Source organism: Theobroma cacao, chromosome 3 (genome assembly GCF_053813885.1).
Source record: "Theobroma cacao isolate CCN51 chromosome 3, ASM5381388v1, whole genome shotgun sequence".
In the NCBI taxonomy this organism is placed as follows: domain Eukaryota; kingdom Viridiplantae; phylum Streptophyta; class Magnoliopsida; order Malvales; family Malvaceae; genus Theobroma; species Theobroma cacao.
The window spans coordinates 43,583,506-43,597,391 of record NC_142641.1 but is presented as its reverse complement, the minus strand read 5'-3'; the positions used below and the strand labels follow the sequence as shown (position 1 = coordinate 43,597,391).

Genomic DNA, 13,886 nt, shown 5'->3' with positions numbered 1-13,886 from the left:
TAAAATATATCAAAATTAACTCTTTTTAAATTCTGTAAAAATCAATTTATAATGACAAGAAAGAGACAAAAAGAGTAAAATAGACAATTGAAAACCGAATACAAAAAATGCATGGGGCCAATATGTGCCTGATTGAAAATGGCAATTTGGAGGTTGTTAAGGCTATTAAAGAGGATTTGGGAGCTCTGACAACAAGGCTTGGGTGCAAACTCCCTCTAGGCCTGTGCCGTGTCGATTGGGTTTACAGTCCACCAGCAGAACTGTTGATACATGGGTGAGCAATTGAGTAATTTAATAGATATGTTCTGTCATTTTAAAGATTAAATAAATTAAATATTTTTAAAAAATTAATTAAATTTGATCAAATAAAAAAAATCAAATCGATTAAATATTTAATTGGTTCAATCAGTTCAATTTTGAATCAATGAACCAAAGTTTTATAAATTTTTATGTAAATTACAATACAAAAACTTATAAACTTTATCTGCAATTATAAATAATACTAGTAATCTTAATATTAGAAAAAATTATAGCATTTATTCCTTTACTCACATAATTATGTCTTTTTATATAAATCATCAAATTAACATTCAAAATTTAACATAACTAAAAATCAAAGATAATAAAATTAACATCTACAAAGTATAAAATCATCTAATACAAAACCATTAACCACAGCAAATTATCAACTTGCTGAGGGAGTTTTAGGATTTAAGCTTAGGTTTTAAAGAAAAGAAGGAGTAAAGACTTAAGAAAGAGTAAAGTGTAAAGGTAACTAGATGAGAAAAAAAGAAAGAGTAAAGCACAGGTGGTTAAAAAATAAAAATAAAAAAGTGAAAGTTGGAGAATGTAATTTAGTAGATAGTAATTAAAAATTAAAAATATTAAATATATAATATTTTATATAAATTTAAAATAATATTATATATTATATATTTTTATATATATATAAAATTAGTTTAGTTTTTTCATAATTTAAAAATTTTAAAATTGAGAATCGATCAAATAAATTAATTAAACTAAATATTTTAAATCAATTGACCCAATAAGACGAACTATTTTATCTAAATAACATTTGATTTGAGTGAATAATTAATTTGATTCAATTTTACTCACCTCTAGATAATTTGCTCTCATCAACCGGATGTATAGCTTGTTGTTTCCACATAATTTGGGCTCAATGCCTGTTTATCCATGCATTAGAAAAAAAGCTAGCCGGTTCAATGAGAATTATACTCTTTTACTTCATTATTTTTAATTGGTTATTCAACAAACTTAATGAGCCGTTATTGTCAAAATATTACATAGCACTGTCTCCTGAATCATGCTATCAGGCGACTGAAGTTTGCTAAGAGGCAATCTAGTGCAGAGAAATACAATTATAAAGTTACTTTAGATAGTGCTCGAGATTAGATAATCTTGGTGTTGGAATAACAACCAAAGGCTTCATTTTCTTCATAATAATTCCAAATCTTCCGGACAAATCTTGCTCGGCACCCTGGGGCAATTTCCATTCAAACGCATGCAACAATGAGGCCAAGGTCGAATATAGCATCTTCTCCCCTAGAGAAACTCCTGCGCACATTCTCCTTCCTGAACCAAATGGCATGTATCGGGAGTCATTTCCTAAGTAATCAAATTTGTCAGGATCATTCAAGAACCTCTCAGGTTGGAATTCTGAAGCATTATCCCAAACATGTGGGTCCCTGTGAATGGACCAGATATTTAAGAAGACCTTGGTGCCCTTCGGTATGGTATATCCACCCACGGTGCTCGATTGGCCCGGACAACGGGGCACGAGCAGGGGCAGGGGCGGGTGCAACCGGAAGGTCTCCTTCACGACAGCATCTAGGTAGCGCAAATTAGGCATGTGAACTTCTTCGACGGTGCTGTTTGGACCAACAACATCAGCTATTTCTTTCTTCACTTTCTCCATTATTTCTGGATGTTGCATTAGCTCTGCCATTGTCCACTCCATCATTGTTGATGTGGTATCGGTTCCACCCACCACAACGTCCTGATTAAAAATTATTAGCATCCAAAAAAACAAAAAAGAAAAAATGGTGTATGAGAGAACAATCTTACCATCAACAGGGCCTTGAGTTGATTCATTGTAATTGATGATGAGCCATCGTCCTTCTCCTTGAGCTCCAAAAGAAGCTGCAAGAAGTCTTTTTGTTCAGTCTTTCCATCATCTTTTTCCATTTTGGTGGCAACGCTCATTCTTGCTTCAATCATAGAGTCGAAAAGTTGATCAAACGATTGAGAGATTTTCTTCATTTCCCTCTCAATTCCTTGTATGTCAAACCACGCAAGCACGGGGAAGATATCAGAAACGTTCGGTTTTCCCAATATCACCATTAATTGTGTTATAAGCTCTCGAAAGTCGGTCCAAATGCTATTCCCTTTCTGATCTCCTCCCTGTTTGCCTCCCCACAACATGCTCATGACCGCATTGATTGATGTTAAAAATGATAATTCACCAAAATCAATTGGCTTGCCAGCATTTTTATACACATTTGTAATGGTTTTCATCACTTGTTCTCTCCGTAGACCATGGCAAGCTTTGATGCTACTATTGCTAAGCATTTCGCGCACAAGAACTTTCCGCTTCATTCTCCAGTCGGGAGTACTGTAGGAGTCAAATACAATATCATTGCAGCCAAAGGTACAAATCTGTGCAGCAATGGGAGGATCCCGCTCAGAAAATGTTATGTCGTTATCACGAACCACTTCTTTTGCTAGCGAGGGTGAGCTAATCACCACGCATAGTTTGTTTCCAAGCCAAAGTTGGTAGATAGGACCATAGACACCAGCCAGTTCTGTAAAGACCAGGTGAAGATTATCAGTTCCAAGAAATGGAAGATATCCCACCAATGGCAAGCCACGTGGGCCAGGCGGCAATGGAGCGATTGACTTCCTCGACTTCCTAAGGTGCCAGAGTGAAATTGCTAATATGGCAATCAGAAATGAGAAAGCAACTCGAAACAGTCCATCTTTCTGGTTGCTAGCATTCCAGAGCCATGAACACGAGCTGTAAGCTATGTGCAACATCTTGTTGCTTTTGGAGGTGAAAGAAGAAATTGTAAGTTAAAACACTGAGGTAACCAGGAAGTGCACAGAGTCACAGTCTGATATTGCCGATCAGGAGTGAGCGTGATTTATAGTTCTAATACAATATTCGTTATTCCAAAAAAGGCAAATGGAAAAATGAAAAAGACTTACAGCGACCAGAGGACAAAAACTAAGAATGTTCAATGGTCTATTTATTCTTCCTGATGAGAAAAGGCACGTGTTTGTAACTTAGAATTCAAGCCAAACGACTAAGCTAACTGCTAACGCAGACTAATCAGAGTAGACGGGCACAGCCATAGTCCCCAAAACTTCCCTACAAGCATTGCGTTCTACACGATCTCATCTAGACATCCATAGATTATCCGCAAATCTATAACACTTCTATGATAGTGAGTCGAACAATTAACTGGATCTTAGTAAAATGCGTTGTAGTTTCCATGCTAGTAATTGAACCATTACAAGTTAAACAAAATGAGATCGCTAAATAAGTAGCAAATGGTATTATTGTGTAATGGTCCGTGAGGGATAATTATTTTCTTGGAAAAAGTGAGAAAAAGGATAGAAAGAATTGTGGGGTTGTCCCCTAAGTCATTGTACTGTGATTCAAGGCGGCGCAGCCCTGGACTTGGACGGAGTCGGGAGTGAAATCTTCATGCTGCTGTCAATATTAGTTTTCCCGCTTTAGTTTTTCTCTTCGTTCCTTTCTTCCTATTTTCTTGTTTTTCTTCTATTTCTTTTTATTTTCTCAACTTATTTATCTTTTGAACCAAATCTCTAATTTTTTTACTATATTTGTTATTTTTGTTTTCACTTTAAACTTTTTTACATGTAATTAATTAATATATATATATTTAATCTTTCAACTTAGTTTGTTTTTAAGAAGAGAAGTAGCACCATTTTTGAATTTTTATATTTATTTTTAATACGATAATAGTCTCCAAGTTAACTCGACAGATAACCATCAAAATATCTATTCATTTTTGGATATTTATCTTTATAAATTACAATGTAATTTCATATTTGTAAATGATGCATCGGTTCACCATTTGTTTTTAGATAATTATCTTTATTATTATTATAAATTAATTTTATATTTTATTCACACATCAAATAATTGTATCCTGAATGCATAGTGTGGGTTACACTATAGTTTTCTTGGAAGAAGTGAGGAAAAGTAAGAAAAAATAGTTGAAATACTCAACAAGTTCCTGTACTTAGAAAAAATAGTCGAAATACTCAACAAGTTCCTGTACTTATGTATTTTGTTCAATTTAGTTTCTGTACTCAAAATCGAAGTAATTTAGTTTATTGATTTTGAGAATTGTTTCAATTTAGTTCATTCCCATAACGGTATCCAATTTTACAGTTAAAAGGGATGACTTTTGCATCAATATCGACGCTGACGTAGCATATTTTAATGATATGCCACCCACATGATGACGTGGCATGCCACGTGACTCCAATGTGAGGACATGGCAGTGCCACATGACACTAAATATGATGATGTGGCAATGTTAACGTGGCACTGACATGTTGACGTGCTATTGCCACATCATAGGGACTAAATTTAATAAAAATATATAATACAGAGACTCAATTGAATAAAATTGAGATATTGAGGAACTAAATTGAAAAAAATATTTGAAAAATACAAATCTTTAAATAAATGATAGATATACTTATTAATAAGCTAAATATTTAAGTATAAAAGATTTATAGTGTTAAAAAATATATATAAATATTTTCTTATTTGATTATTTGATTATAGAATATGTACATTAATTAATTTATCTTCTTTGTAAAAATTAAGTTTGAATTCTCCTTCTATAAAAATTATAGGAAAATTTCATACCTAAAATTAAATTTAGATGAATAACTTGCATTATGCTTGAATAAATAATATAAAAAGACTAAATAAATTCTTTTTCTTTCATCTATAATATTACAAAATTTTAAAATTTACTTGACTTAGTATTTAACTTGAGCGAAATTCAAATTAGCAAAATAGGTTTATTTAGTTTTTTTTTTAGGGTAAAATATCCCAACCCCCTTGAATTTTAGTTGAAATTCTAAACGGATCAATTAGTTTTCGAAATAGACACTTTGCTTCAAAACTACAAACACTGTTAACAGAAATTAGGAAAAGATTAAAATGTCCTTTCTTTTTTCATTAATTTAAAAAATTATTATTATATTTTAAAAAAATTAAACAAAAGAAAGGAGCTCAGAATGGTGCTCCCTTAAAAAGGGGAGCACCGACCAAGGGAGGGGAGCACCAGATTGATGCTCCCTTAGGAGTCTTGATTGAGCCCCCATCTTGGGAGGTTTTTTTTAATTAATAAAAAATAAAAAATTATATAATAGTAATTTTAAAAATTAATCAAATGTAAAATTATTTTTTTACTCTTACAACGTCAATAAGTTGATAAAAATACTAACAATTAACTAATGACTAGACCTAAGTTTTCAGGGAAAAATATTTTTTTTGGATGGGGTATCCATTTTGAAAACTAATAGACTTTTGTGTAATTTTAATCAAAGTTTAGGGAGTAACGGTATTTTACTTTTTAAAAAAAATGAAGAAGGGAGATATGGAGTTAGTGCTGACTATAAAAATAATCTTTCATTCTGACTTGTTTAATTTTGGTATGACAAACATCTTATTATAACCATAGAATCTGAGCTATTTAACTTTTTAATTATTTATTTATTTTTTATGTTTTTATTTTGTTTAATATTTTAGGTTATATTTTTTAGGTTGACATTTCTTGGATTAAAGATTGCATTTATGGTTGATAGAGTTAAATATAATTATAAATATTTGTATAATTTTATTTTGTATTTACAAATTTTTTGTAGATCCAATTTAATAATTTTAATTTAAATTTAGTAGAATTTGATTGTGGTATTTGAACTTAAATAAAATCATTTTGTAAGAAACTTTGAGTAAATTTAAATAAAAGGTAAATTGAGTAAGGTTTAAATAATTTCAAAAGCATGGATATTTGTAAATTGTGAAAGTTGTAACTAAATCAACTTATCTTGTTAATTTGAGTTCAGCTTAAGTTAAAAATTAAGTCAAAATAAATTTCAAATTTTTATACTATTATAAATAGAAAAAATAATAATTTATTTAATCTTTTTATATTATTTTATTTTAATATAATGTAAGTTATTCACCTAAATTTGACTCTAGATATGAAATTTTTTTATAAAAAGAGGATTTAAATTTAATTTTTACAAAAAAGATAAATTAATGTACATATTCTAAAATTAAATAATAAAATAAAAAAATATTTATATATTTTTTAACACCATAAATCTTTTATACTTAAATATTCGACTTATTAATAAGTATATTTATCATTTACTTAAAAATTATATTTTTCAATTACCTTTTCAATTTAGTCCCTCAACATCTCAATTTTATTTAATTTAGTCTATGTACTATATATTTTTGTTCTATTTAATTCTTATGATGTGGCTCAAAATTTTTTTTTGAAAAATTTTTTATTTGCCACGTGAAACTGCCATGTCATCATGTCGGTACCTTGTGACATGCCACGTCAACACTAATGTCAATATTGATATCATCTCTTTTAACAGTAAAATTAAATATTCTTAAGAAGATAGACTAAATTAAATAATTTTTAAAATTAAGAGATTAAATTATGTTAATTTTGAGTATATTGATTAAATTGAATAAAACGTATTGATAAAGAGACTTTGTGGGTATTTTGACTAAGAAAGAATTGTAGGTTGTCCCTTGAGGCGTTGTATAGTGACTGAAGGCGACGCTGTTGTTGACTTGGACGAACTCGAGAGTGGAATCGTCATGTTGTTGTTAATTGTGCCAAATTCAAGGGCGGCTCAATACCTCTTAAGGCCACAAGCGATTAGATATTTAAATGTTTTAAATGAGTCCCTTACTGAGAAAAAAAAATTAAATAAGGTCTTTTATGTTGAAATTTAAAAAAATTACAGTTAATTATAGATCATTAAAAGCATAATATATTTATTAAAAATAAAAAATAATTGAGAATTATTAACATATGGAAATTAAGAAATGATAAAAAAATAAAAATTTATTAAACACATAATTGAGAAAATGAGAAAATATGTAATTTTATTAATTATTTTGACTTTCATATAAGTGAGAAAGTGAGATAAATAATTGAGAATTAATAAGAGGTGGTAAGTGAAAGAAAATAAATATTTAATAGACACTTAATATAAAAAATATTTTATTAATTATTTTAATTTTTATGTATATTTAATATAATTAATTATAATATATAAATTTATGAACCTTATAAAATAAAATTGTGGGGCCTAAAGTAGGACTTTGCCTGCTTTATGCTAAAGCCGGCCCTGACCAAATTAGCATTGAACAGCGAAAAGTTGATTGTCCTCTGGCAAATTCTGCTACCTTGGAGCTTCAGTCAAGCTCCTACTACCGGAATCTAAGAACGGCAGGGCCAACGCAATAGCGTTGCTTCACCTACCCGGTCCAAAGCCACCCTCGAGCGATGCGACTGCATGAACTCATTATCTATACACACTGTTTGATTTTTTCCAACTGCGAAGCCTCTAATGTCGACTAGAGATCATAGGAGTTGAAATTTCCCTACTGATATCATCATTCGGCACCTATTCCATTGGTTATAAGCAGCAAAATTCTAACGCATTATTTCTGCAAATTTCTCAAATGTTTAAATCCAAACTTGCATAAAACTTATCGGCAGCTTTATTTGAATTTGAATATATTGACTGATATTTTCCCTTATAAGAACATTCTTTTTGAAACTTTTTAGCTTGAAAATTCCGAACTTTCAACAGAAATGCATAAGGAAAAACTTCTTCCTCTTATTCCTTCAGTTATACAAATAAAACAAGGAATTTTATTTTACATTTTTTTTCAAAATTTTTCTCTTGATTTATTTATTTATTTTTAAATAAACCAAACAGAAATTTAATGAATTATTCTTAATTAAATTTTTTTTTTTATAATCAGGAGAAAGAGATTCAAATTTTACTCTTTAAACAGGGGAGTGTTGTTGACATGACAACTTAAATACTAGTATATAACGTTTTAATTTTTTTTAACTCATCATTAAAATTTATGAACATTTACCTAATGGTTTAGAGAATAAAAAAATTCAATGAATGTGTTATGGCATTCTATATAACTTGTTGGTTTCATCATGAACATCTTTGTGATATCTATCTAGAGGTAATTGTCTGAAGAAAAAAAAATACGAACATTGTCTATAAGCTACCTTCATCTATTGGACCCAATAATCAACATATCAAATCTTCTTCACCTTATTCTTTGAAAAACTTTTCCAAGATGAAAGTTAAATTGTTTTAAAAATCAGCCATTCATACCACGCATGTTGAAAAGTTAACAACAATAAGCCAACATGTTGTTCCCTTTTTCCTTTAACATTATCTTTTTTTATATTAACATATTACTGAAATATGTTACAATCGTGATGTTATTATTTCAATGTTAAAAAAAAAATTAAGAATTTGAATCCTTAACACAAGAGCTATGAGTTCATAAACGTTTCCATCTTTATTTTATTTTTTCTAAAAATGAAAAATGACATACAAAAGGTTATTGGGTCATTTAGTAATAATCAATAGTATAAAAATATTATTTAAAGCTAATTTCGGTTCGATTAAACATCAAAGCCCTTTAGGTTTCATTAGACCCAAAATAAGGAAAGGAAAGTTTTGTTGGGCTTTTTTGGTCTTATATATATATATAGACTTTTAAGGGAACCCAGTGGGCTTCAGGAAAGAGTTTTTGGTTTTCGTTAAATAAAGGGTTTCATTTTTAGTAAAAAAAATCCAGGAGATGAAGACAAATGCTCCCACTTCAGAAATCAGCCCTGCCCCTGGCAAACACCATTAATTACGTTACGTTATTAAAAGGGAAGAAAAAATCGGAGGGAAGATTAGGCAATGGCACAAAATATGGATCACCAATTTTAGCTAAATGACATGTACTCTTGCTGGCATGATTCGGTTACATCAAAATTTCATCAAAGTGAAACTCTTGAATTAGATTTTTGATACTCCATTTTCTTTTATGAAATTAATAGTATTTAAAAAAATATGTCAATATTTTAATGAAAATAATTATTTTTAATAATTTTGTTTTAAAGATGGTGATGAAAATGACAAATTTAATTATACTCGATCAAAAACCTTTCAGATTTCAACAAATGAAGATATTATATAAATATGAAAGAGTCTTACAAGTCACAGACTCACAGGTCGTGAAACTTGCTCTAATCTATCTTATCATCTAGAAAAAAAAAATATTGGTTTGTTGAAGGATGTAAATCAAGGAAAATGAAGTGAAGTGTTAGAATTGCTGGCCTAAGGGATCACGACTTCTATAATTAGGCATTGCTAGTACTCTACTACTGGTGGAAGAGAAATCTGAAATCCGGAATTATAGAAGTACCGACAGAGGAAAAAGTCAACTAAACAAGGCAAGGACTTTAGCCCTTAGCTCGAGAGCTTTATTTGGAGTTGTTAGACTGGTTAATCATGAGTGAGCAAATGAAGGAGACCGAGTGGAAGCAATATGTGGAGAGAGGTGCGCGGAAAGAAACTACACAGTTTACAGGGCAGATATCTGAAGTGGGATCGATCGTGGCGGCATGCAAGGAGTCGGACAGAGTTTGAAAGTTTTGAAGTTTGGGTATCATCCATATATGGCAAGACTTCGCTATCATTTTACCCTCATACATTGGAACCGGGCATTTGCTTGAGTTCAAAGATATGGTCACCCTCTTGATGGGCATGGTACATTGTAGAGCCGAAATTGAAAATTTTATAAATGTTCTGTATTCAAGCCTACCCTGGTGTCTTCTCTTTTGGATGCAAACAAGAAGCAATAAGAAAGAGAGTAAGATCATTTTTTTTTTTGATAAGCCATAAAGATTTCATTAAAAATTGGTTGGGTTACCTCAATCCATAACTCTCCGAAAGAACAAAAGAGAGTAAGATCTTCTATAACAAATTAGAACTGTTCACCACCTAAAATCAACACTACTTCATATTGAGAAGCATATGAAAGTCCAGCTTCTTTGCTCCATTTGAAACCAAAACACTAGCAGCTGCGACAAATCCAAATTGCAAGACCCCACGGATCACCTGGTTTTCTATGGTTATGCCATATTAGAGTAGTACCCACCCCGAGTACCAGACTACAGCTCTACCGCCAAGGGTTGTTTGAGGCCTTTGGCCCTGGTTCGTTAGCCACTGCGCCTACAGCGAAATCCCAGCCGTCTTGACTCAATGACGTATATCAATATATTTTTTTACTTAATTGCTTTAATTGTTTATTTCACAAAATTTATTTGATACTAAGAAAATATTACATGCATTCATGTCTGAATCTTTCTATTATTCTATAGACAACAGAAATTTGCTAAAAAGCAATCTAAGTAATACAAAGGAGATAGAATAATAGTCTAGTACGACTACATTATAGCAGTTACTTTATGTATGGTTCAAGATTAGGTAAGCTTGGTGTTGGAATAAGAAGTAAAGGATTCTTTTTCTTCATAACAATTCCAAATTTGCTGGACAGGTCATGCTCTGTGCCCTTGGGCAATTTCCACTCAAAAGAATGCAGCAATGAGGCCAGCATGAGATATAGCATCTTCTCCCCAAGAGGAAGTCCTGGACACCTTCTCCTTCCAGAGCCAAATGGCATGTACCGAAAATCATTCCCGTAGTAATCAAACTTGTCAGGATTATTCAAGAATCTCTCAGGTTGAAATTCTGAAGGATTGTCCCAAATATGGGGGTCCCTGTGAATGGACCAAATATTCAAGAAGACCGTGCTACCTTTTGGTATGGTATAGCCGCCAACATTGCTTGATACACTCGGACAACGGGCCACAAGGAGGGGCAGGGGCGGATGCAATCGGAAGGTCTCCTTTATCACCGCATGTAGGTATCCTAAATTAGGCAAGTGATCCTCTTCAACAGTGCTGTTTAGCCCAACAGCATCAGCTAATTCTTTCTTCACTTTTGCCATTATTTCTGGATGTTGTATTAGCTCTGTCATTGTCCACTCCGTCATAGTTGATGTAGTATCCGTTCCACCCACCACAATGTCCTAGTTAAAAATTATTAGCATTCATTACCCAAACCAGAAAGCAGGAATAAAAGGTGTATATTGTACCCTAAAAGAAAAAACGAAAAATTGGTGTACGATAACAAATCTTACCATCAGCATGCCTTTGAGCTGATTCATTGTAATAGATGATGCCCTATCTTCATTGTCCTTGAGTTCCAATAGAAACTGCAAGAAGTCTTTCGGTTCACTCTTTGCATCATCTTTTTCCTTCTCGGTGGCCATGTAATTCATTCTTAGTTCAATTACAGACTCCAAAACTTGATCAAACAAATGAGAGATTTTCTTCATTCCCCGCTCTATACCTTGTATGTCAAACCGTGCAAGCACGGGGAGAAAATCAGAAAGGTTTGGTTTTCCCAATAGCACCATTAATTCTGTAGAAATCTCTTTGAACCGACCCTCAATGGTAGCCGTTTTCTCTCCTCGGAGTTTGCCTCCCCACAACATGCCCATGATCGCATTGATTGCAGTTAAAAATGACAATTCGCCAATATCAATGGGCTTGCCAACATTTTTATACACATCCCCGATTGTTTTCATCACTTGTTCTCTTCGTAGACCATAGCAAGCCTTAATGCTAGCATTGGTAAGCATCTCACTGGCAAGAACTGTGCGCTTCCTTTTCCAGCTGGGACTGCTGTAGGAGTCAAATACGATATCATTGCAGCCATAGGTAATAACCTGCGCAGCGATGGGAGGATCCCGCTCAGAAAATGTTTTATCCTGGACGCGAACCACTTCTTTGGCTAGCAATGGTGAGCTAATTACCACGCATAATTTGTTTCCAAGCCAAAGTTTAAAGATGGGACCGTATATTCCCGCCAATTCTGTAAAGACAATGTGTAAATCAGTTCCAAGAAACGGAAGATATCCCACTAATGGCAAGCCACGGGGGCCAGGCGGCAACGGAGCGAGTGGCTTCCTTGACTTCCTAACAGTCCAGAGTTGCCAGAGTGAAATTACCAACGTGGCAATCAGAAATGAGAAAACTGCTCCAAGCTGTCGATCTTTCTGGTTGCTTCCATCCCACAACCATGAATACAAGGTGTAAGTTGTGTGCGACATCCTACGAGGGAAAAATGGAAATGGAATTGTCAGCTAAAGGCCAAAAGCAACGAGGAAGTGTATAGAGTTTGATGTTGCACCGAGCTAGGAATTGAGAATGATTTATAGCCACCTTAAGGAAACGACACACTTGGTTTGTAAAGTATATCTAAAATGAAAAGTCAAATTAAAGGGCAAAGCGAAGCACCGTAGTTTCCTATGCAGATTTAAACTGTTAATGATAGGCACAATAACAAATTTTCAATGGTGAAAGTCAAATTTTACGCGTCCTAATTCTTTACCTTCTAATTTAATAAAATTTCTTTGACTTTTTCCATTTTGACGTGGCCATTTTCCCTGTGTTAAATACTCATAGAGACGTTTGTCTAGATGCATAATGATCCAAAATTAATCTATCTATCAAAATTTAGGGAAACAAATCCCTTATTTGTAGTATATTTCATTCCATTTTCTTTAATTTATATGTCATTCATAATAATAATAAAATTCAACCACGAATAGGATTTTAGCAAAAAAAAAAAGAACAAGTTAAGTGTGATGGACTAATAAAAAATAAATTATTGTTTTATACGCAGCATGATGAAGCTTTTAAATTTTATAAATGAGTTAAAACATTAGCTTATATCTATTTAGTTATTATATAAATATATATATATATATATATTAAATTTTCAATTTTTTAAATATAATTTAATGGACATGTAACAATTCTTTAATCTTATTTATAAAGTTTAAAAACTTTTAACAACAATGTATAAGATAATAACCCATAAAAAAAGAATAATATAATAAAAAAGAAATAAATAAAAATGAAGAATATAACCAGTATGGTGCAAACATTGATTCAGGTGTGTAAAGCTGGGGTGATTATGATTCCAGGAATCGAAATTGACAGACAGAAATGACTGTGTACTTGAGAAGATTTGGGTGCCCGATGGGATTGAGGGGGTGGCTACTAGGGGTGTATTAAGACTTTTCTTGGCTTGATTTGGTGTGGATAGCGGGAAATATTTTACACAAGGTGGTGATTGCTCTGGCGCCTTCGAGCATGGCGCTGCCACGGTGTTCTGCGTTTGGCACTAATGTAGCCCCTTTCATTTCTGTCACAAGCTCTAAGGCCAGATTATCTGTTGTGGACTAATGGTTCTCCATCTGCAGGTGTTGAGTTATTCTGGCTGACACGTTTTCTATGTGAGTTTCTTGTGTTGCATGCTGTGTAACGTGACTTTGGTATCATTGATGGAGTATTTTAACAGGGGTTGATCTGTTTTCTTTGTGGACGTCGGATCCTTATGTGTGCCTCCGGGTGTTGTCTTTCCCAGCTCTAGCTGTCTTAAGTGAACCGTTTCCAGCTATGGAACCTGTTTCGTCATTCTGGACCTTCGTTTCAGTTGGTTTCTGGTGTGTTGTAGAAAGGTAGACTCATGTGCTGGGTTCCCATCTTCTATGTTACTTGGCTTTTTCAAGAGTTGTGTCAGATTATTGATACTTAATAAAAACTAATCACTTGATGGAGTAAAAGAAAAATACTGGATAACCATTCCATTATTTGGATAAATTAATTTTTTTTTGTAACTTA

The 13,886-nt window shown here is 32.5% G+C and overlaps 2 protein-coding genes and 1 non-coding gene across 3 annotated transcripts; 1 reads left to right on the top strand and 2 right to left on the bottom strand.

Annotated features, from left to right (window-relative positions):
* Positions 1-1,241: 1,241 nt before the first annotated feature.
* LOC18606348 (flavonoid 3'-monooxygenase CYP75B137-like) lies at positions 1,242-3,117 on the bottom strand. Its single transcript, XM_018118034.2, has 2 exons — positions 2,086-3,117; positions 1,242-2,017 (listed from the first exon to the last, which is right to left on the bottom strand). The coding sequence occupies exons 1-2, from the start codon at positions 3,052-3,054 to the stop codon at positions 1,388-1,390; spliced, it is 1,599 nt and encodes a 532-aa protein (XP_017973523.2). The 5' UTR covers positions 3,055-3,117; the 3' UTR covers positions 1,242-1,387.
* Positions 3,118-5,669: 2,552 nt separating this feature from the next.
* LOC148763852 (small nucleolar RNA snoR8a) lies at positions 5,670-5,762 on the top strand. Its single transcript, XR_016025627.1, has one exon. It is a non-coding gene; the product is annotated as a small nucleolar RNA snoR8a (small nucleolar RNA).
* A 4,300-nt stretch (positions 5,763-10,062) lies between these two features.
* On the bottom strand, positions 10,063-12,392 carry LOC108661252 (carnosic acid synthase-like). The gene is made up of 2 exons (XM_018117266.2): positions 11,333-12,392; positions 10,063-11,221 (listed from the first exon to the last, which is right to left on the bottom strand). Exons 1-2 carry the CDS (start codon positions 12,305-12,307, stop codon positions 10,592-10,594), a joined length of 1,605 nt encoding a protein of 534 aa, XP_017972755.2. The 5' UTR covers positions 12,308-12,392; the 3' UTR covers positions 10,063-10,591.
* Positions 12,393-13,886: the final 1,494 nt, after the last annotated feature.

What these genes read in the sequence shown, in the direction of transcription:
- LOC18606348 (XM_018118034.2), bottom strand. Translation starts at nt 3,054, where the DNA reads ATGTTGCACATAGCTTACAGCTCGTGTTCATGGCTCTGGAATGCTAGC. An exon ending in AACTCAAGGCCCTGTTGATG is followed by an intron (nt 2,018 to 2,085) that starts GTAAGATTGTTC and finishes ATTTTTAATCAG; the next exon opens with GACGTTGTGGTGGGTGGAAC.
- LOC108661252 (XM_018117266.2), bottom strand. Translation starts at nt 12,307, where the DNA reads ATGTCGCACACAACTTACACCTTGTATTCATGGTTGTGGGATGGAAGC. An exon ending in AGCTCAAAGGCATGCTGATG is followed by an intron (nt 11,222 to 11,332) that starts GTAAGATTTGTT and finishes ATTTTTAACTAG; the next exon opens with GACATTGTGGTGGGTGGAAC.